At 40.8% G+C, this 24,668-nt stretch overlaps 1 protein-coding gene across 1 annotated transcript in view; it reads right to left on the bottom strand.

Moving 5' to 3' along the window:
- The window catches only part of CRYBG3 (crystallin beta-gamma domain containing 3), a 95,279-nt gene that overhangs the window by 8,094 nt on the left and 62,517 nt on the right, over positions 1–24,668 (bottom strand). The window contains exons 11-18 of the mRNA XM_084843406.1: positions 24,445–24,578; positions 21,674–21,800; positions 13,445–13,587; positions 11,949–12,075; positions 10,459–10,491; positions 7,625–7,734; positions 5,572–5,698; positions 671–810 (exon numbers count right to left, since the gene is read on the bottom strand). Of these exons, the coding sequence (XP_084699532.1) occupies positions 671–810; positions 5,572–5,698; positions 7,625–7,734; positions 10,459–10,491; positions 11,949–12,075; positions 13,445–13,587; positions 21,674–21,800; positions 24,445–24,578 (941 nt within the window). The remainder of the gene's footprint in view (positions 1–670; positions 811–5,571; positions 5,699–7,624; positions 7,735–10,458; positions 10,492–11,948; positions 12,076–13,444; positions 13,588–21,673; positions 21,801–24,444; positions 24,579–24,668) is intronic.

The following is a 24,668-nucleotide window of genomic DNA, read 5'->3' as shown; positions in this document are numbered from 1 at the left end:
ACACAATAACAAAGTTGAGTATGGGTTGAGCGGGGTTTTTCGTTGAACCATGGGTTGTTGTGTTGTCTGAACCCAATTGCGATAACAAACCATGGTTTGTTAACTATGAACAACCCACAGTTTACAACCCAACAACAAACCATGAGTTCTCTTCATGGGTTGTTCATAGTCAACAAACCATGTTTTGTTAGCACGGCTAGATTCAGACAACACAACAACCCACGTTTCAACGACAACCCATGTTTTCAACCCATATTCAGCCTTGAGTGTGGGTTATTGTATTGCATGAATCCTATCACTGTCATTGTTTGGGACTATTTGGGGAGATTATTGCCCTTTGTCCCAAGTAAAGGACCTATGCCCAGCATCTGATGGCATATGGTGGGCTTCTTAATTTGCCTGTTTTATTGGACTGTGGTATTTTATTCTTAATTGGTTTTAGTTGTTTTAAATTGTATAAATTTTTGTATATTTTTACTTTTGTTGTAGATGCCTTGAGGTTTTTTTCTGAGAAAGGGGTCTAAGAAATTTAATAAATAATAATAAATTAATAAAAATAAGGAATGCAAACAAGGCAGCAAGCATCAAAAGTTTGCTCACTGCAGGATAACAGAGTAACACCATTCTCAAGATGTTACTTTATTCTGTAAAGAGATGTCATCATACTTACAGTCCGCTTCTCACCCATACAGAATGGGTAAGAAAGTGAAGGTCCTTATTCAGAATTGAACTGACAGCTTCTTGGAAGTGCAGCTCTCTGCCTTCACAATCCTCCATAGCAAAAAGGCTGATGAAAGGCTCAGCAAAAACCTACAAGAAAGACAATGGTTCGTAATATCTACACTGACAAAAACATTATTAAAGTAGTTTCCCCTTCTCTCCGGCCAGTGTGCTTGAAAGATGACAACCATGTCTCACTGCAGTTGCACAGGAGACAATTCCCTCCAGAGACAGGGTTCACTGCACATCTGGAATCTTAACCAATAGACCAAAGTTAGTGGTAACCATGCTTAAGCATGGACACTAGATACTTTTAAGACTAGTAGAAGTAGGATTTCAAAAAATGTGAAAGTTTAAAATAAGCAAATGAAAGAACAGTTCATCTTCAGAATCCAGAGGTGTTCTCTTATCAGAACATCTCTCAACATCGTAGCTCAGTACAGATGAATTGGTATCACAGAGGTTGAAAAATAAACCTAGCCAAGTACAAAGAACATTGTGGCTACAGTCCTATGCACACTAACCTGGGAGTAAGCCCCATTGAACAGAACTTACTCCTGTCCTGAGTAAGCATGCATAGGACTGTGCTGCAAAATACATGGGCAGACAGTACAGTCTAGAGGACCTTGATTCCCTGTAGAGGGCAATTACAGGGGGGGGGCACAAACTCAAAAGGTGAGATATACAAGGACAGGGTCACCAAGGATTCTGACTGCTAAACAAAATCTTCAAATCAGTGGAGAACTTGGAAGCAAGGATATCCATAATCAAATCCACTTAGGAATTTGACAACTTCAGGTGACATTTCTTTTTCCTATTGATGATACTCAGTTTCCTTTCAGAAAGGAATTTAGGAAGGGCACAAGTATGGTCACCTTCTTCTGTAAAAGTATTTTCAATCTCAAAAATAATGAAGCATTGATGAATTGCTTTAATGTGAACTCTTGTATTACAAAGCATCTGCATCACATAAAAAACCAAATCCCAAGAAAATCTCCTTGTGTGATGTCAGTACTTACAGAACTTGGATATGAATATTTAAGCTTAATTTTGCATGTTTTGTTATGTTATTTTGTGCATATTTTCATTATTTGAAATTCCTCATCAGCTGTAGCCTTTATAGAAAGGCAGTGACCCCCCACAAGTTAAGTCTGATCCCACAGACTGGCGGTGGGGAACCTGTGGCTCTCCAGACGTTGTTGAACTACAGATCCCATCACTCCTGACAGCTGGTGACAGTTGAAGAGAGTTAGAGCCCAACAACATCTGGAGGACCACAACAGACAATGCAAACCAAAGAAAGGTTAATTGTATTGACAAGAATTAACTAATGAAGCAGCAGGTCAAAGGAGGATTCCTGATAATTGTTTAATCAGCAAATATCAGGGATTGATTAAGTACGATTAAACTCTGGCTTATTTGCAAGGGCTTAGCAACATTACTTTTAAAACGCTTCCAGACCAACAATGCTATAAAGACTAAAGCCACTTTCATTCCCTTTACACTTAACGGTACATAGTAGTCTTTAAAATTTCACAGTTTGCAGAGTGCCTCCCCCATTTTTTTTAAAAAGCAAAATAAAAATTAGTTTGCTACTGAAATTCAGTGACAGCCACTACAGAATGCTAAAAGGTAAAGGTGTCCCCAACCAGTTGTGTCCGACTCTAGGGGGTGGTGCTCATCTCCATTTCTAAGCTGAAGAGCCAGCGCTGTCCGAAGTCGCTTCCATGGTCATGTGGCCGGCATGACTGAACACCGAGGTGCACGGAATGCTGTTACCTTTCCCGCTGAAGCGGTACCTATTTATCTACCTGCAATTTCTTGCTTTCGAACTGCTAGGTTGGCATAAGCTGGGACTGAAGACGGGAGCTCACTCCGTCACGCAGCACTTGGGTCTCGAACTGCTGTCCTGCCGACCTTCCGGTCTGTTTGCTACCGAGCGGCCAAAAGGGCCAAATTTAGCTTTTGGTGCACTGTAGTCACTCTGGGCACCATTTTTTCATTAAAACATTTTAGGGAGGAGCGGGAGGTGGCACCCATCCCTCTTTTAAATATTTAAGCTGAACTGATCATGAACTGGGCTGTTTGAGAGCAATTTTGTTGCACTTGCTCAAAATCATGTATTTCTGATTTAGACTCAGGTGCAAAAGAGCCATCTTGGTTGGCAGTTACTTAAAAACGAGCATTACAGAAGTTTATATAAACATAGGCTCAAAGCTACTAGGCACAGAGATATATTTCAGATAAACACATTACTGTGTTTTTGTGTGTTTGGATCAACATCTAACAGTGTTACCAAAAACTAGAACAGTAAATATACCATACGGATGAACTGAATGTTATTTAGAAGTAAAATCTGGAGAGGTTCATCCTTGTGGAGAGATCTATATTTCCTGCCATAAAAGTAGCACATTGCCAGTCTCCCTGGCAGTTATTAGATATTCCATTAAATTTCGAATTAACTAGATTCTTGCACTGTGAATTTAACAAGAGTCAAATGACACAGCAAAGTAAACATGAGGCACCTTAGAGGAAACAGGCTTATATACACTCCTTATCTGCACTCCAGGGCACAGGAGGAATGGAGACCGTGAGAGAATGATTCTTTAAAAGTAACGAGTCTTTCTCTTTCTCTCGTGTGCTCCCAAAGCAAATAGGCAGCTATGAATAGGCAGGTGCCAAGATGAGAAAAACGAGCCTATTCATCTGTGAAAGCTATAAAACTGTTTCAAAGCATTTTGAAGCACTCAGGAGACAGTAATGCTAATCTAGTACAATGCTGAACAGAAATGAAAACAGTTTCTCAGTTTGTGCTTAATACAAACTGTTAATGAATTGCTGTTATGAAGAGCTATCAACCAAAGCTACCATACTTGCACTGCAGCATGTATCAACACTTCAGTTATCCCTTCACCGAAAGGTCTTAAACTGTTCCAGTCAGTTATCGCGTATCATTCAGGGAAGGAGTAAGCCTGAAATATGTTTACTATTACCCACTTTGTATTGGCTACCATTCAGTACAACATTCAACTTGACTAGTATGTCATGAGAACTTGACCTTTAACCTTGCATGCCACATCTACTGCTGAATCACAACCTTTAGTTGTTCTTGTTGTGATGAATCACTTGGTAACCTGTAATATTGTTTCTATCTGACAGTCAGAAAAATCTGGCAATCTTTCCGTATAAAGAAGCCCTTAAGACACATGTTGAATCAAAACAAACCGCAGGTTGAGGATAACTTGTTTTAAACCAGATAAATATTCCACTAGATCAGGGGTGCGCAACTTGTGGCCCTCCAGATATTTTGGCTTACAACTCTTACCAGCATAGCCAATAGCGGGGGATTATTAGAGTTGTAGGACAAAACATATGGAGGGCCACACGTTGCCCACCCCTGCTCTAGATACTTGCTTCTTGCATGCACTAGCTACAGCTCCATATGAAGCACGACAAAGATGCAACCTGACAATGTGAATGGCATGCCATAAATAAAATCAGAGAAGGGATGCAATAAAAGTTCACATAGAGCTCACTTAACCCCTTTTGCAACTACCCGTCAGTCATTCACATTTGCATTTTTTTCTGACAGAGGTATGAAATGGAGGCAGGCATATGGCATAGTTGGACAATGTCTCTGACCTAGCAGTGCTGCATTGAGGGGATTAAAATGCTGGCTCCCTCACTACAGTTGTGCCTTTCAGTGCCATCTCTACTGCTTGCCCTGCTGTCAACTCCAGGAAAGCCCACCGAGAAGGGCTATTGAGTCCACGTTGCGCAGGGTTTCCACGAAACCCAAAACAGAGGTTTCCGCTACTGCATTTTTAAGTATTCCACAGGAGGGAGAGGAAATAGTTACGTGTGGGATTTCTGTTTTGCCCATCTACTCTGCTCCCCTCAATCCTACATAGGGGATCAGCAAGTATAAGTTGTTGCTTTGTAAAGCCTCTAGCCACAGAGTCAGATGAGGAATAGAGCCTAGGTCAACCACTATTTCAGCCAAACCTGTTTGCATGATACAACAGCCCATCGCGGGTCATTTAATTCCCAATGAGCAGTGGTGTGTGCCAGCAGCCATTTTAAATATACAACCTCCGATCGGAGGGTTATGCGATGTTGTCTGAACCTTACCATCGGGGGTTATGTGAGTGTTAAACAACCCTCAAATAACCCTCAGCTTGTTGCAAGGTTGTTGTTTACCCCTCGCATAACCCCCAGTGGCTGGGTTCACACAACATGACAACCCCCAATTGAGGGTTGCATATTCAAATTATGCCTGGCATGTGCCATGGCTCACTGTGGCTTAAATAACCCACAGTGAGCCCTGGTGTGTTGTGCAAACAGGTCATATAGTGCTCCATACAATGTTTAATATCCTTGATTTTTAACCATTGACTGCTTAAAATACAGGCAATTCTCACGAAGTGTTTATACAGCTAAGCTGCCCAGTTCGGGTTAGAACTGGAATCCATCCATGTCCCTCCACTGTTCAGCATTTCTTCATGCTATAAAAACATCAAGTGAAAATGCCACGGGTCAGGCTCTTAATGGAGGTAGCTGCTTTATGAGCTTTGCCTGGTTAGCGTGGCTACATACTGATGCTTTTCCAAGTCCAAGATTTCTATTGTGCCAAGCTCTGTGGATGCTTTGGATTACTTTTTAGGCAACGATTTGAAAGACAGACAAATCTAGGTTCTCTCTAACGTCCGTGCACATGATCAAAAATCTGAGAACCAAAATGACAATTTTTCTGCTAGGTGCTATTTTTTCTGAATATACGTTTCTGGAATTTAATAGGCTTCTCCTGGATATGGCTTGCTATGGAAACAGACATTTTAATAACATCCTTACATATTTAACAGGCTTGAGGGACTTGACTGCTGCTGCTGGACAGCCACAGGAGGCAAGGTCAGTGTAGAGATCTTCTTCCAAGACACAGTGATCATAAGCAGTTTTCTCCTGGTAATGTAGCAACCAGCTGAAAGGATAAACCCAAGGAAAAGTTAATTATCGCAATAGGTTATTATGGGTCCCCCCCCCCAAATAAAATCTTTATAGAAGACAAAGCCATAAACAAATATTGGTTTCATTTTGAGGCATTACAACTAAATACAAACAGTTAGGTGGTGTAGATATGGAAAATAAAGGCATTATGATCAGGGCTAGCTCCTGGCTTCTAGGCCCCCTGGACAAACTGCCCTTGGTGGTCCTCCTCAGATTGCCCTGCTCCTGGTAGACTTATTAGGAGATGGGGTAGAACAAGTAGTTGCAGCACAGCTACCACGGAGAGGAGCACCTTGCAGCTTCAAGTGGGGGAGATACTATTCTAATCCCCTCAATGCCTCTGGATGCAGCATTGCTCTAGAAACTAGCAGGTCAATCCTATGCATGTTTACTCAGAAGCCTCACTATGTTCAATGGTGCTTACTCACAGGTAGGTAAGTGTATGTAGGATTGCACTGTTATCTGCAAGACCTTAGGCAGACCTACCTGACATAGACTATGCCAGCCAGCCCTCACCTGTGCTATAAATGCATTCAAGTTTGGCAGGTGAGTTTGGTACCCATGGAGACTCCCTCCCCCTTTTTTAGTCCCCTCTGGAGTTTAGGGGAATTTAGGGGGAATTTAGGAAAAGAAGCAGCTGAGAGGGAAAGGTTTAAAGCCTCCCCTACCTGCATGCGGTGGTCCCAGTCCAGATCAGGACCTTGTAAACTTACTTGTATTTATTTATTACATTTATATCCCGCCTTTTCCCCCTCTTTAAGGAACCCAAGGTGGCATACATAATCCTCCTAAGTAAAAAAATCATAGGCAGCACACTACCTATTTAACAAATCATGTAGTTTAGTTCTTAAATTCTCCAGTTAATGGAAAGAGAAGGAAAACTGGGTCAGGTTGTGTCTGTTGTTATTCAAATTAAAAAGACCAGGCTATTAGTAGTCTTAAGGTACTGGGGGGCTTTTGCTATGATCAGTTAAAGCTGGCACAGGAGTGGTCATCCACTTAAAAGCCAAGCTTGGATGCTCCACTGGAGGAATCCCAATAACGCAACCCTAAACAAGTTTACTCTGAAGTAAATCCCACTATTCTCAGTGGGGGCTTATTCTTTAGTAAGTATGCTGAAGACTGCAGCCCAAATCAAGATGACACCTCCATCTCCTCCTCCTATAGCACCAGGAAGGTTCCAAACTGACCTAAACTGTGCTACTGGATTTGATTCTCTTGCACAGTTCCCTTCAGGATGATTGGGATGCTCAGGAACTGCAAGCCAAAATTGCCACAGCAGGCCACCAGTTCTTACTTGGGTGTAATCTCTTTGCAACTGTCATAGATCTGGCCCTGACACTGAACGGCCATCAGACTCTGTTCCTTGGGCAAGCAGGCACAGTTCACTAAGGCCATCGTGTTGGCCAAAGGAAATCTCAAGCGTCCACCCTTTGTCACTCCCTTGCTGCAGCTGCTCAGCATTAATTTCAGTGATGAGTGGAGTGGCAAGGGAGAACATTGTTTTTTAAAGAAGAGTCCACCCAGCCGAGTGCACAGGCAAGCAGCACTAGCAGTGTGCCCTGCTGAGGCCCACAGGCCCTGGCATTTGCCCAACCATGTTTTGTAATGGCCCCAAGCCTGATTATGATGCAAACTGCATTACCTTCGTAGCATTGGTCACAAATCGGAGGCTTATACAAAGTTCATTTCTAAAACATGGCACAAAACTGACTGCAGGCTATAGCAATTGTGTAAGGTTTCCACAAGGAGGTTAACAGCCATTTCCATCTTAAAACGGAGACAATTTTCAAAGCAATTTAAAAACAAATATGATGTAAAACTCTGATGGCAGTAAATAAAATAGATTAAAATGGTTTTTCAAGCTGCTTTTAAAATGATCATGAACAAATCAACTTACCATCCCCGTAGAACTTTAAAAGAACAAGGTGTGAACGAAGCAAAGTCTACAACATCTGTTGTAATATCTACACATGATCCCTGGAAATGTGTGTTACTGAAAGCTTTAATCTAAAAAGAAGCAACAGTTTGAAAAAATAAATGCATGGAAACCATATGTATATATTATAATAAGTATTTTTTTGTCACAGGGAAACACTGCTCTATCATTTCAAAGTTTAAAGAGAAAAGTGGTATTTAAAACATAATATTTACTGTGTATCGTTTGTAACTGATTGTATAATTCTGCTAAGAGTGCTGATAACAAGAATGAAATGGCTGACATGTTAGTTGTCAGGGTGTCAATTTCTTTTCTTTCCATTAAGTGGGATCCCATTGCACGCAAGGCAATATATTATTACTAACGAAATAAAATTAAGGTGTAGAGGCCTTGGGAATGATTTAGTAAAAAATGATTTTTTTTTATTTTTTATTTTTTAGCAAACTGCCTAATTGCTTGCACAGTATATGGCATCTGGTTTGGCATGAAAGCTGAGAGAATATGGAGGACTTTCCCCACAGAAATGCTCCAGTGGGGTAGACTAGAAAATGCTGGTCAACTGGGAGAGAACTCAATAGATACTATAGCAAAAAAAATAAAATAAAAAAAATAGCACACATGTTCAAGTCAGCTTCCTAGAGAGCAAGCAGTTTGGGATATCAGTATATAACTAGCTTAACTTGGTATGGATACAACAATGGGGTTGGACTCGATAGTCTTATAAGCCCCTTCCAACCCTATGATTCTATGAAGATAAAGTTATTGTTACCTATTCTTAGGAGCAATGGAGCTTCAGCTATTGAACAGTATAGAAGTAAAATCAAGTAAGTGGAGCAAGAGTAACTGGAAAAACTACCAGGGGATTTAGAAGGTGGTGAGAAATATGTCCAGGATTTAGGAAAAGGCAACATAAATCCCTTGCACAAAGAAACCCAAGATTAGTTTCTTATTGGGGTTACGGTGCAATCCTATGGTCTCTGGGAGGGCATCCCAGGAGTCATAGGATATTGTGGACCTCTCTCTCCACAGTGGAGAGTAAAATCCACATTTGGAAGAAGTCCAGTGGCAGAAACCGCTGTTGCCATCACTCTGCCACTGTTGGGGTTCTAATAGTGGTAGGGAATTCCCTGGTATTCCCCCAAAACAGGAAAACAAACTAAGCCAGCCCTTTCATAGTGAATTTTCCTCTCAGAGGAAGGCCTGGAAGCGGTGTTTCCTCTGCCACAAACACTAACCTGAACCTCAGCATGATTGCTTTGCTATCATGTTTTGACTTCTGTACTTTTGAATTCTGTACTTTTTTAAAACAAAAAATACTGTATTTTATTTATTTTTAAAACATTTCTAACTCACCTAGTAGCACCAAGATATTTTGGGGGGTTTGATTTAACTTGGTTTTCTGACTGACATGCTTGCCTGGGTGCTTTAAAATACTTACACAGTCTAAATTAATGCTACTAATGCAAAACTGGGCTATACAAATGTGACATTATTAAGGGTCACTTCATAACGAGGTGTTTGGGGGATAAAAGTGCTTATCATAGCTAGTTGAAAACTACAAAGAAAACTAATCTATTTATACCTAAATTATAACTTATACCTAAGTTAGCACCAGTAAAAGTTGAGATTTGCATCAGTGATCCCATATAAAAATTTACATGACATGTAACAAGCTTTTATATCTGTCTAAAATGACAAATGAATAGGTATGTAGGAAATCAATATAGTTAAGACTAGAATAATACACCAATTATGTCTTTAGATAGAAAATATTTCTTGAAGGTCTTGCTTAGAAGTGAAGAGTAGAATCTAAGATGGCCTAAACAATACAATATGTATGCTATGCATTGTGTCAGTTTATATAACAAATGCCTAGAAGCAATGGAAATCTTATCCAGATGAAAAGAAGTCATCTGAGTTTTTCTCCTTCAAAAGAGTCTATTTAGCTTAACTGCTTAGTTAGTAAAAAGAAATTTAAAAAAATGAACAGAACGGAAAACCCTATTGGACTATTATCCATAATAGCACTTAATTTGTGTTTCTTTAAAAGAAAGCTAAAGTATCATCTTATTAGATGGTTACAGGAAATGATAAATAAATTAAGGAACAAGGGAAGGCAAAACTACAAGTAAATGAACTGAGATATTCTGAAAGAGTATGTGAAAGTGAGGAGTGCTTCTCAATTTATAGAAGATTATATACAGGTATATTAGAGAAATAATTCATTCTTAAGGTGGATACTAAAGGACGCCGTTGTAAAAACAATACAACAGTGAAACCTTATACTAATGAAGCAAAGCTCTGTTGCATAACGTCTCTGAAGCATATGATTAACTTTGTTACTCTTACTTTTGTCCTCATTCATGCTTATGCTCCACCCTAACCTTATGATTCACTTTTGTAAATATGAATGTTTAACATATGTTTAACATATAATCATGCAGGAAACCAATGTATGATGCAATATTTAAAAGAAAGGTATTTTGGGAGCAAAACCCTTCCAGTGTGATTTTAAAAACAGATTAAGACATCAAAGCGAAAAAGAAAATGACAACGTACAGGCAATATCCCACAAGAAGAAGAATGACCAATCTGTTTACAAATGCCTAGGCCCGAATTCAGCTATAGTTAGTCAAGACTAGTCAAGCCCATTGAAAGCACACCTCGTTTTAGTGGGATATCAGGCCACAGTGTTAAACTTAGAAAATGTCATATAGCAATTAAAAGAAAACAAAAGAATATACATTTTGGGGGGAGAATTTGATGTTAGAAATTACGTTCTTTCAAGAACTTACCCAGTGTATGGGTTCATGATTTCCTAGTGGCTCCTGAAAAAAGGAGAAGTTACATCCATAATACAAATATGAGTACATTATTAAGGAGTAATCCTAAGTTCCTGGAAAGGGCAGCTGAGGGGCCATAAGGTACTACAGACCTCCATCTCTGCAGTCAAAGGGGGAGGTCTGCAGTTGGAGCGCTCCCTGGCGCGATGGCAGAAAGCTCTGCCGGGGTTGCTAACCTACTGGAGGTTCTCCACACATGGATGGACCAGGAACAGGGTGTTCCGGAGGTATGTCGGAGGAGGCTACGGATCTGCAGGATCCAAAGCTTCTTCTAAAGGTGGGCGAACATGCAATGTTTGAGTTCACTGAAATTCTCTTGTATTCCTCCTCAAAGCTCAGTTTGTATTATTCGTGTTCCCGAATGCAAATGGTTTTTAATCAGGGGAAAATGCACATTTTTAAAAGTGCACATTTTTCCCCAACTGAAAAATTCACATTTCCCCTCATAGGCAAAAGCACGAAAATATGGATTTTGGGGGGAAATGCACATTTGTGCATGTGCATGTTTTCAGATGTGCACACTTCCACAAGTGCACACTTTCAAACATGAACACTAGTTTGGGAAATCGCAAACATTTCCCGAGCATGGTATTCCTACTCATGTTCACATTCGGGGTTGCGAACAGGACACGTTTGCGTAATCTCTGAATAGGAATGAAATTCTCATACATCCCCAGCTTCTTCATTCTCCAGACATGCCCCAAATCATCTGAAAGAGTATGCTGACACTGGCATACTCAATTTCCTCCCACTGCAGTCAACAAAAAAGACACACAGGGGAGAAAAGCAGACAAAGCTGCCCCCTTCCAATCTGTTCTGTTTGGTGCAAGGTAGCAGGCATCTGGATGATGAGATGCCCCATATAGAAGGAAATAAATCACAGGTACTTTGAACAGTTTACTGCTCAAATGGTTTTCTTTGGGTGAAACAACAACAACATGGATTTTCATGAGGCCAACAGCAATAAATATGACAACAAAATAGATACACTGACATATGAAGCTGGCTTTGTGTGCCCTTAGGGGGCTGTTTTAATAATCAATGAGTATTAAATTTTGTATATTGTATATTTAATTTTTGTTTTGCTTTGTTACGACGTTTGGACCAAACAAATGCATTCTCTATTCTCTTTAAAATATCCCCATGTTATCATACTAAATCTAGTTACTTCTTCACTTTGATGGTTCCTCAGACACAATGCAACAAAAACAAAAATCCTAAAACAGGAAAACTAAACAAATTTCTAAATGACAGGAAGCCAGAGTTCTATACATGGTAGAAGGACTTCCATTACACTGTTTGCATGGGACAGTCTTAATACTGTTGGTTTAGGTTATGATATGAAAGTTTTAAGAAACTGCTCTTCTACTGGTTTACATACATTATCACCATAAAATAATGTTTAACTGACAGTATACCATTTCCCACCAATTAAAACTCACCAACTTAATGGGACGGATTGACATGATAATTTCACTAGATCCTCCCCAGTCAAAAAAACATTTATATTTTCCTTTCTCCAATATATATTGTTCTCCACAGAAGTACCTCTGCTGATAGGCAACCCACCTAGATGGGACACACAAGAGAAATCCTGAGGCACAGATTCAGAAGACAGCTAAGTCAAATATATTCAAGGAATGCAACAATGCTCTAGAACAGGGGAGGGCAACTTGTGCCCCTTCAGATGCTTTGGCCCACAACTCCTATCAGCCCTAGTCAGGTTAGGCTAGAGTGAGGGCTGATGGGAGGTGTAGGCCAAAACAAGCTGCTCACTTCTGGTCCAGAAGTACATTAAATTCTTCATCCATTCACCAAGTATGGATTTAAAACAGGCATGAAAATTGTCTGTTGTTATTCAACATTACAGCTTATCCCACTCTGTCTATAAAAGCCAAAGGAAATTACATCCCTTTGCTTATCATTCCAAGCTGACACAATACTGTATTGACATCAAGCCTGTTTCATGGGCCTTGATATATCTTTAAGGGAGAAGGAGAAACTAACCCACTGCAACTTTTGGCTCCATACCCAAAGTAAATTCTATGTGTGGTGTTTCTGTGCTGTATAAGGGGTTTCTTCATGTGCTGAGGTAGCAGGCATGGAAGTTCACAGCACCAGAGCAAGGACTCATATCAGAGCATAGGACTGGTCTTTCAGTTTCCAGAGCATAGGACTGGTCTTTCAGTTTCCAGAGCATAGGACTGGTCTTTCAGTTTCCAGAGCATAGGACTGGTCTTTCAGTTTCCACACATGAAATTATATTCTGTCTAGCAATCATTTTACAAACACTTCAGTGTAATTTCTGTGGTCACAATTTATCTGACCCCGACTTCCCGATACTGAGTTCTTCTGCAGAGACAAAATAAAGCCCCCACTTACAGACTTGGGGCTTGTAGCCTAATACAATGAATAATATGTTGCTACATGTTTTGGTGGATTGGACTGTAGTTGCTATTCTTATAACAAGAGAGAAAAATCTAGTTTCTTGAGTCAACTGATTTTGTAGGTTTAAGACTAAGGATCAGTTTCTTCATTTAGAACTATATCCTCTTGTGCCTGTGCACCAGCGGGAACTACTTGCATGACAGCCAAAATGCATGGAATTGTTAATCCATGTTGCAGAAGCAGTTGCTCCTGCTGCCACAACACAACCAATGGAAGTACAGCAGCCCTGTTGAATACTGCCCATACTCTCCATGTCAAAATTTATTTTTTACTTTTTGCATTTTTACAAGCCAGTTCTAGTGCAGCCATGGTCGAAGCTGAGAAGCTCATTCTTAGTCACTATATGCAATCACATATCAGTTATAACTAAACTATTCACAAAGCTTCTCTAGAAAGTTAAGCACAGTATGGCTGAAAAGTAAAACAAAGATATAGAACCCAAGAAAAGTTAATTATTTCATGCTGCAGAAAGATCTGAAATATAACTTACACTCCACTCTTCACGTTAACTGATCTTGTTACTAGGCCAAACCCAGCCTGTTCCAAATCAGGAATTTCTTGATTGACAATGTTCAACAACTTTCCATTTTCCTCATCAGTTTCAAAAAGTGTTACTTCAGACTCCATAAAATCCTGGAATTTAAAACTGAAAATTAGGGAGCATTCGATACAAGTTTATCTCACCCCAACCCCTCTCTACATACAACATAATGCTATTACTTACTCGTGTACCAGCAGAATTCTCAAAATATTGCATATACATGTAGAGCTGACTTGGTTTTGGATTAAAGTGGATTCTTTCATTAGTTTATCTGGACAGTTTTGACTCAACTCTTGACCCATAGAGTTTCTTTTAACTTGCTCAACATCCATGTAGTTCTGTTAATTTTAACTAACAACCCCACACCTATCCAAAGCTAACATGCAAGGACTGAGTTATGTTGCTGAGTAATAAAACCTTGACAATGCTGTTTCTCTACACACAATATATGTCCTTGATTCTTTTTGACATCACTGACATTTTTGACATAGTCTTTATACAAAAGCTCTGATGCTGATTGCAAGTTTGTCCTGTTCCTAGAATATCTACAAAATATTTCAATATCTACAAAAATGTTGTCAGTGCTAGAGAGACATCAACTTTATCCTCAAGTTGTATTCCTTTTGCTTTGTTTGAATCTAGCAGTCACAATTATAAGACTATTGATAGAAAATAAATATTAAAAGTTTAAGGCACAGTTCCAAAACTGCATACTTGCTAAATTTCCACTTAATGTTATGGATCTATGCACAAATAAGTGTTGATGGGATTTCAGCCTTATTTTATCATTGTAGAAAAAGAATGGCATTAACAGCCTTGCAACACAGGTGTTTAATTCAGACATCTGAGAAATCTTTAATAGGTCAGGTTTAGCCTATGAACTCATATCTTTTCATGCTTGGCAAGAAAAATTGGTATGTCAAACTGCCTCAAAAAAAGAGCCATGCACAGCACAAATAACTATTTTCTCTTGGGAATATGCCATGCATTAGACTCTGGTTTTCCTGGGGTGGCTGCTGACACAGCAGCCAGGATATTCAGAAACTCATTTCTAGAGTAAGTACTTTCATTTCTGCTAACAACACACTCACACTTTTCCACTTTAAATTTTATTAGTTTTCCATTGCACAGAAAGGTGATAAAGAAGTCCTACACCCTGATTCAGGGAAGTAGAGCTGCGTACAGAAGGAGGCTCCCACACATGTATCAGAATCAGTGAGTGTAAGTAAGATATGCATCTGAATGCACATCCAAATGCATAATCTACACTGCAAGGCTTTCAACAGGATGTATGTTGGGATGCACATCCAAATATGGATGGGAATGTGAATTCAAATGTGCATCTGAATGTGTATCCTATTGAAAGTAAAGTAAAAAATGTGAATCTGAATGTGTATCCTATTGAAAGTAAAAGAATTCATTCATAAATGAGATGGGCCTCACATTGAGATGTGCATTTCACTTATTCTTGGCATTACTAATACATATGCAGTTGCCTGCATCTCTGGACCAGATGTCCAAGCATGTCCTTGCAATACCACAAGCCTGTATTTAAAAAATACCACTCAACAAATGCTTTGCTAGAGATATTTACAGAAATGTTTAAGTTTTACATTACTTCAAAGAGATTGACACATCCTTTGCTTGTTTGTGGTGTAAGACAAAAACACCCTTTTATTATTGTTTTTTAAATCGATCTATAGATCAACTTGCCTGACCACAAGGTTCTGTAAAAACCCATGGGATGACCAACAGGTACTTCCAAGGCCAGCCTTAGAGGTGGGTGAGCTAGCTGGTCTCCCAGGGCGCTGAGCAGATGGGGGTGCCCAGCTGAGCTGGGAGGGGGGGGCAACAGAGCTCAGTGGGTGTGCTTTTTTTAATGTACTGTGTGCAGTGAGCTAGGGTGGCAAAAAGCAAGCCCCTGTAACCTTTTTTTCAAGGTTCTACAGTTTGTCTGGGTTGTTGTTGTTCAGTCGTTGTGTCCGACTCTTCGTGACCCCATGGACCATAGCATGCCAGGCCTTACTGTCCTCTGCTCTCTCCCGGAGTGTGCTCAAGTTCAAATTCATTGCATCGGTGATGCTATCTACTACTCCTTTTGCCTTCAGTCTTTCCCAGCATCAGTGACTTTTCCAGTAACTTTTCTCTTCGCATTTGGTGGCCAAAATATTTGAGCTTCAGCTTCAGTATCTGTCCTTCCAATGAGAAGTCAGGGTTGATTTCCTTTAGGATGGACTGATTTGACCTCCTTGCAGTCCAGGGGACTCGTAAGAGTCTTCTCCAGCACCACAGTTCGAAAGCATCAATTCTTCGGCGCTCAGCCTTCCTTATAGTCCAGCTCTCACAGCCATATGTTGCTACTGGGAAAATCATAACATTGATTATGCAGACCTTTGTTGGTAAGGTGATGTCTTCTTACTATTCTGTCTAGGTTCGCCATAGCTTTCCTCCCAAGGAGCAAGCGTCTTTTAATTTCATGGCTACAGTCACCATCTGTGGTGATCTTGGAGCCCAAGAAAATAAAATCTGTCACTGCTTCCATTTCTTCCCCTTCTATATGCCAGGAAGTGATGGGGCCAGATGCCATGATCTTCGTTTTTTTAATGTTGAGTTTTAAACCAGCTTTTGCACTCTCCACTTTCACCCTCAACAAGAGGCTCTTTAGATCCTCTTCACTTTCTGCCATGGTATCGTCTGCGTATCTGAGGTTGTTGATAATTCTCCCAGCAATCTTAATTCTGACCTATGATTCATCCAACCCGGCGTTTCTCATGATGTACTCTGCACATAAGTTAAATAAGCAGGGCGACAATATGCAGCCTTGTCGTACTCCTTTCCCAATTTTGAACCAATCGGTTGTTCCATGTCCAGTTCTTACTCTTGCTTCTTGACGCTTGTACAGGTTTCTCAGGAGACAGGTAAGGTGGTCTGCTATTCCCATCTCTTTAAGAATTTCACAGTTTGTTGTGATCCACACAATGAAAGGCTTTAGCGTAGTCAATGAAGCAGAAATGGACGTTTTTCTGGAATTCTCTTGCTTTCTCCATGATGCAGCGAATGTTGGCGATTTGATCTCTAGTTCCTCTGCCTCTTTGGAAACCAGCTTGTACTTCCGGTAGTTCTCGGTTCACATACTGCTGAAACCTAGCTTGTAGGATTTTGAGCATAACCTTGCTGGCATGTGAAATGAGTGCAATTGTACAGTATTGTCTGGGTACTAACTACAAAAATGATTTTCTTTCAATTAGCTTTGAAGTATGTCTTTTTCCCCCTTCATGGATCACTGCCTTGTTGTGGCGAAGAGGCTTGCATAACTCAGTGAAACCATAAGCTATGCTGTGCAGGGCCACCCAAGACGGACAGGTCATGGCAGAAAGTTCTGACAAAATGTGGTCCACTGGAGAAGGAAATGGCAACCCACTCCAGTATTCTTGCCAAGAAAACCCCATGGAACGTACCACAAGGCTAAAAGATATGATGCCAGAAGATGAGCCCCTCAGGTCGGAAGGTGTCCAATATACTACTGGGGAAGAGCAGAGGGTATTTCCAAGTAGCGCCAGAAAGAGTGAAGCGGCTGGGCCAAAGCCGAAAGGACACTCAGCTGTGGATGTGTCTGGTGGTGAAAAGAAAATCCGATGCTGTAAAGAACAATATTGTTTAGGAACCTGAAATGTTAGATCAATGAATCAAGGTAAGCTGGAGGTGGTCAAACATGAGATGGCAAGATTGAACATCGACATCTTGGGAATCAGTGAACTAAAATGGACAAGCATGGGCGAATTTAATTCAGGTGACCATCATATCTACTACTGTGGGCAAGAATCCCTTAGAAGAAATGGAGTAGCACTCATAGTCAACAAAACGGTGGGAAAAGCAGTACTGGGGTACAATCTCAAAAACGACAGAATGATCTCAGTACGAATCCAAGGCAAACCATTCAACATCACAGTAATTCAAGTCTATGCCCCAACCACTGATGTTGAAGAAGGTAAAGTTGTTCGGTTCTATGAAAACCTACAACACCTTCTACAACTAACACCAAAAAAAGATGTCCTCTTCATCTTAGGGGATTGGAATGCTAAAGTAGGAAGTCAAGAAATAACCAGGATAACAGATGAGCATGGCCTTGGTGTACAAAATGAAGCAGGACATAGGCTAATAGAGTTTTGCCAAGAGAACACACTGATCATAGCAAACACTCTTTTCCAACAGCACAAGAGGCAACTCTACACATGGACATCACCAGATGGTCAATATCGAAATCAGATTGATTATGTCCTTTGCAGCCCAAGATGGAGAAGCTCTATCCAGTCAGTAAAAACAAGACCTGGAGCTGACAGTGGCTCAGATCATGAGCTTCTTGTTGCAAAATTTCGTCTTAAATTGAAGAATGTAGGGAAAACCACTAAACCATTCAGGTATGACCTAAATCATCTCCCTTATGAATATACAGTGGAGGTGAGGAATAGATTTCAGGGATTAGACCTGATAGACAGAGTACCTGAGGAACTATGGACAGAGGTTCGTAACATTGTTTAGGGGGCAGCAACTAAATCCATCCCAAAGAAAAAGAAATGCAAGAAAGCAAAGTGGCTGTCTGATGAGGCTTTACAAGTAGCTGAGGAAAGAAGGGAAGCGAAAAGCAAGGGAGAAAGGGAAAGATATATCCAACTGAATGCAGAGTTCCAGAGAATAGCAAGGAGAGACAAGAAGGCCTTTTTAAATGAACAATGCAAAGAAATCGAAGAAAACAACAGAATGGGAAAGACTAGAGATCTCTTCAAGAAAATCGGAGATCTCAAGGGAACGTTTTGTGCAAAAACGGGCATGATAAAGGACAAAGAAGGCAGGGACCTAACAGAAGCAGATGAGATTAAGAAGAGGTGGAAAGAATACACAGAAGAACTATACAGGAAAGATCTGAATGTCCCTGATAGCCATGATAGTGCAGTCACTGAACTTGAGCCGGACATCCTCGAGAGTGAAGTCAAGTGGGCCTTAGGAAGCATTAGTAACAACAAAGCTAGCGGAGATGACAGTATTCCAGCTGAGCTACTTAAAATCCTAAAAGATGATGCTGTTAAAGTGCTGCACTCAATATGCCAACAAATTTGGAACACTCAACAGTGGCCACAGGACTGGAAAAGGTCAGTTTACACTCCAATTCCAAAGAAGGGCAACGCCAAAGAGTGTTCAAACTACCATACAATTGCGCTCATTTCACATGCCAGCAAGGTGATGCTGAAGCTAGGCTTCAGCAGTATGTGAACTGAGAACTACCGGAAGTACAAGCGGGGTTTCAAAGAGGCAGAGGAACTAGAGATCAAATCGCCAACATTCGCTGGATCATGGAGAAAGCAAGAGAATGCCAGAAAAATGTCTATTTCTGCTTCATTGACTACGCTAAAGCTTTTGATTGTGTGGATCACAACAAACTGTGGCAAATTCTGAAAGAGGTGGGAGTACCAGACCACCTTACCTGTCTCCTGAGAAACCTGTACGAGGGACAAGAAGCAACAGTAAGAACCAGACATGGAACAACCGATTGGTTCAAAATTGGGAAAGGAGTACGACAAGGCTGCATATTGTCGTCCTGCTTATTTAACTTATATGCAGAGTACATCATGAGAAACGCCGGGTTGGATGAATCACAGGTCGGAATTAAGATTGCTGGGAGAATTATCAACAACCTCAGATACGCAGACGATACCACCCTAATGGCAGAACGCAAAGAGGATCTAAAGAGCCTCTTGTTGAGGGTGAAAGTGGAGAGTGCAAAAGCTGGTTTGAAACTCAACATTAAAAAAATGAAGATCATGGCATCTGGCCCCATCACTTCCTGGCATATAGATGGGGAAGAAATGGAAGCAGTGACAGATTTTATTTTCTTGGGCTCCAAGATCACCGCAGACGGTGACTGTAGCCATGAAATTAAAAGACGCTTGCTTCTTGGGAGGAAAGCTATGGCAAACCTAGACAACATAGTAAGAAGCAGAGACATCACCTTGCCGACAAAGGTCCATGTAATGAAAGCTATGATTTTCCATAGTAGCAACGTATGGCTGTGAGAGCTGGACTATAAGGAAGGCTGAGCTCTGAAGAATTGATGGTTTCGAACTGTGGTGCTGCGGAAGACTCTTACGAGTCCCCTGGACTGCAAGGAGGTCAAATCAGTCAGTCCTAAAGGAAATCAACCCCGAGTGCTCATTGGAAGGACAGATACTGAAGCTGCAGCTCAAATATTTTGGCCACCTAATGCGAAGAGAAAACTCTCTGGAAAAGACCCTGATGCTGCACAAGACTGAAGACAAAAGGAGAAGGGGACGGCAGAGGATGAGATGGCTAGATAGCATCACTGATGCAATGAATATGAACTTGAGCACTGTCTGGGAGAGAGCGCAGCACAGGAAGGCCTGGCGTGCTATGGTCCATGGGGTCACGAAGAGTCGGACACGACTGAACAACATGTCTCTTTTTCAATTTCCCCTTTGATGTCATTTGCACTAGGTAAAAATCACTGAAACACAGCTTTATGTTGAGGCAACATTACTGAGCACTTAGCACTTCAAATACTGTAAATACTATAAGGACTGTATAAATAATAATAAAATAAAGCCGTAAGCGGTTAGCTGGATGCCTTTTTTATTTAGTTTTCTTTATTATTTTTAAAGATAAAAATGGATATTCTAAACTAAAGAAAGCTTACCAAAAGATAAGAACTGCTACAAAACAAAACAAAATATTAAAATTAAAATCTGTAAAAGTTCTGCTGTGTTGCATAGTGCACTGTCACTGCTCAGAATGTGGCTTTTCAAGCTTTGGCTTGTGGAAACTGTAGTACAGTGGCCAAGAGAGCAAGGTTTTGAGCAATGGCATTCCCTTATGTAGCCCCCAGCTTTGTATACATGTGCATGGGTCCTTTAAGGGGCAGAAGCAGGGCCCCCAACATCACACCTCCAGCAGGCCCCATAAACCCTCTGGATGAACCTACAAAGCTGACCACGGGAGGAGGGGTCATCAATGGCACTTCTTGCCCAGTACTTATCCTAGGGCTGGCCCTGGGTATTTCAGTTCTAGATGTAAACAATTTGCACAACTATAATGCCACTTAGGAGACCTTCTATATAAAACTTACTTTGCATCAGCCTTGGACAGCTGTTTGAGGGGGGTTAGGATTGCACTCTAAGGGTGCAACCCTTTGCATGTTGAGACAGGAAAACATTGCTGGCTGGGAAATCCTGGGAGTTGTAGGACTTTTTGTGTGTGGAAACATGCAAAGGATTGCACACTAAGGGAGCAATCCTATGGCCACTAGACACTGCCCGCACTCCGAGGTTGGTTCCTGGAAAACTGACCTCTCCCCCCGTCTGCGCTGCCTCAGTGGCAGTGTGGAGAAGCCCTGTCCTCCATGCTTGGAAGAGGAGCATGGAGTGACTGAAAAGGGGCGTTCAGGGGCTGGGAGAGCAGAGCTGCATGTATGACACATCCAATGTGTCATACGGCAGCCTCCTCTCCTGGTTGTCCCCCACCCTGTTGCTAGACAGCTGAAAACGGCTGTCTAGTGAAAAAGTGCAAGGCAGGAGAGGTGCAGAGGGAACAATCCCCCCCCCCCCGTGCCTCTCCTGCCTTGCTTTGGATAGGCGGTCGCCTCCTCACCCTAAGAGATCTTTGGGCCCTTGAAAATCTGTTTTGAAATGGTTAAGATGCTACAACATCAAATAACTAAACAGAAACACAATTCCTACAAAGGATATAGAAAATTTACTACAGAAGAAATTACTATTCCTGTTTTTTCTTGAGCAAAAACCATGTAGCAGGCCATTTTTCTCTTTTTATATTATGTGGTGGGAAGTGAGGTGAACTTCTCATATGGAAGCTCCATAGAAATGAATGCAAGCATTCTGCTTTTCATGAACACGTTAATCAGATGTATCTGTGATGTCTCAGCATGGTGGCTGTGATCAAGAATGAATGAGAAGTGCAAAGGAAAAAAGGATGAGTTTTGCAATGACATAACAGCGGAATTCAGAATAAGCAACTTTTTCTACCCCAGAATCGAACTGAATTGCGAACTATAATATCTCTCCTTACTTACTCATCCACGTTCACTTCCAATGAAATGGAAAAATAAAAAAGTTGAAGGAAGAAATAATCTTGCAGACCAAAAGAAGTACTTACAGCTTGCAAGAATCGAAGAGACAACAGGACACTGCTCACTCCACCCCACGATTGCCAGTCTTTATATTCTCCCTCCTCTAACAGATACTGCTGACCTTTATATCGTTCCTTTTCATAACCAACCCATCTGTAGTAGTCATAACACATAAGGAAAAATTATGAATTCCTTTTGCAGTAGTTATAAATGAATGTTACATATACCAACAGTCATTACATATCATACTTGGATATTCATCCATATGATATTCCAATATGTATAGTAGCCGGGATTCCTGGCTTATCCTAGCTTACTGTGAATGAACAGGATGCTGGTGAATGCAGGCTGTTTACTCCCACTTTGCTCCTCCCTTTATGAGAGCAGGTAAAACAAAGTAGGAAGTGACAGTTTATCGTGACATCCAAACATGGGATCCTGGCTTGTTCCTCCCAAACGAGCGAGGATCATAAGCCAGCAATAAACTATTCCTAACTTTCTTGAGTTTCATGTCTCTGTCTTTCCTTATGGGATGTAAGGCACGCTGCAAGTTCAGGTGGTCCTGCCAGCCCAATTTGCTCTGGTGGTCCAGTCCAATTTTGGGGGTGGATAAGAATAAATTTATGATAAGAATGACATGGTGGCAACTGTACTGCCCTCTTCGCTAACTTTCGGAACATTCTAGCACTCCATGTCCCCAAACAAAGACAAGGTTTGTGGACACCAAGTAAGACTATTCTGGGGCTATCTCTGCATGAATAGCCAGTGAAAAGATGTGCAAACATTTATCTCTGTTAACTTCAACTATAAACAAAGTTTATACAGGTAATATAATACTGGCTAAAAGTTATGGAAGCATCCCTTTGATTAAAAGGAGTATTTCTGGTATTCATTATTAATGCACTCATTCTATTAGGGATATAATTTCATGGGAAAATGGATTTTACTGTCAGCAACATTTGTTTGAAATTAGCTCAACAGTGGAAGTTATTTAAATATAAAAACACAAACCAGCACAAATAAGGGAATTACTATTTGGGTTTGGCCAAACTCACAGTTCATAATTTTTATTATGAATTGGTGTCGTTTTCCTGTGGGTTCAATATTTGTGGAGGTATGTAGAAAGCCAAGAAATATTTAACAGAAAGCTATGCCTGATTCAAACCATTTTATTAAGTGTAGAATTTAAAGCTGTGAAAGGAATTTTAGTCATAGCCTTTAACCACAAAACTGTTGAAAACTTGCCACCAGTCTATCTTGGGCCAGCAGCCTATACACTCCCTCCAAAAACTTAATTCAGAGAAGGTGAAGGTAGAGTTAGCATGAACCTACCCAGGTTCAATGATCTTCTAGAGCGGGCCTTTTCCTGGTCCTGCCAGCACTGGAGGCATGTCTGATGGGGGCTCAAGGGATTGCCTTTTCAGTGGCTGCACCCAGGCTCTAGAATTCCCTCCCTTTGAGGCAGACCTTTTTATTTAAACAAGCCTTTGGCCTGTGAGTTGGGTACTCTTGTTCTGTTGCCTTGCAGAGCTTTTATATCGGCTATAGGTGTTTGATGCTCTGTTTTATTGTTCTGCTGTTACTGGACTGCTTTTATCTGCTTGTTGATCTTTTTGGTTTTTATTTTAATATTACGAGTTTTGTTTTGTTTTTTGTATTGTTGGAAGCTGCTTTGGGTGCTGACCACAGAAAGACAAAATATATGTTTAAAAAGTAAAACAGTGAGTGGTTCATCTGTCCTGGAAGGTGTTGTTCAACCTGCTATAGATAGGGCTGCATTGCTCCCTAAAGATCAGATCTCCGGTCAGATGGTGACTTTTAGACCTTGCCCTGACTTGACAAGTGGCATCTATAACACTAAGCTGCAATCCCTCCTGGCTACAGGGATAGCCTGGAAATGGTTATCAATCCACCAATAACACACCAATTAGGTTACTGTAATGTTTTGCATGTTGGGCTACCTCCTTAGAAACTGCAATAGTTTCAAAGATTGTTGACTGCAATCAGCCACACGGAAAATAAAGCGGAAAAACCATGTGGTGCTACAATGTAAGTAATTTAATTAATTTATTTATTGCATTTTTATCCCACTCCGCAGCCAAAAAAGGCTCCCGGAGCGGCTTACAATCAATGAACAAAGAAGACAGTCCTTGCCCGCAGGCTTACAATCTAAAAAAGACACGACACACAAGAAAAAGGCAATGGGGAGGGGAGAAAAAAGAATTAGGCAGATTGTCAGCAGGGCTGGTGGGATGGCCCTGTTCCCCCCTCCCATCTCCCAAAGGAGGGGCAGTCCGACTGGAGCAGGCCCTGATGTTCCCTTTGCCTGCTCCCTCACTCCTTCTCCTTCCCCACATATGCCTGGACAAATTAAAAGGACTTCACTTGGTGTCTAAAAACACCATTAGATTTAATCCCAGATGAACTATTTTGGGGGGACTAGGTAAATATCTTTTTGTTTATCCCGGCATTGTATGTTGTAGCACTACACTGTTTTGGTGCTCTGCTGTTTTAAAACAATTGAAGTGTTTGAATTTAACGTTTTAAGCATTGTTGTAAACAGCCCTTGAAGTTTTTTCTTCTTTTTAGTGAAAAATTAAATAAATGAATACATGGAAATAGGTGATGACATCAGCTTCAATAGAAATCTCATTTGTTAGTGATTACTGTAAGGTGTTTCAAAGCAGGATTTCCCATGCCATTAGAATAATAGACTGGATGAGGGGCTTTTGAGACTGTAGTAGGCCCAAGAGAACCTTTGGAATGAAATTTAAGAGAGAAGCTAAATCATACTTACATTCCACCAATGACACGTATTGATCCGATGCCCTGGAAATCATCAGCATTTTCGAAGCACATTGGAACACAATCAATATTTTCAGAAAGCTCTTTACACCATCCTCCAAAGTGTGGTCTCCCATATATCAATATCTGCACAGTGTGGGATAGTTGGTCCTTTAAAAAACATTTCTAAATCCTACTTCTACACAATGGATATTCTGCGAGTTTAAAAAAAAATCC

Source organism: Heloderma suspectum, chromosome 3 (assembly GCF_057233095.1).
Source record: "Heloderma suspectum isolate Gila_16-S chromosome 3, 16-S_ref, whole genome shotgun sequence".
In the NCBI taxonomy this organism is placed as follows: domain Eukaryota; kingdom Metazoa; phylum Chordata; class Lepidosauria; order Squamata; family Helodermatidae; genus Heloderma; species Heloderma suspectum.
The sequence above is the reverse complement of the archived record's forward strand: the minus strand, read 5'-3'. Positions and strand labels throughout refer to the sequence as shown.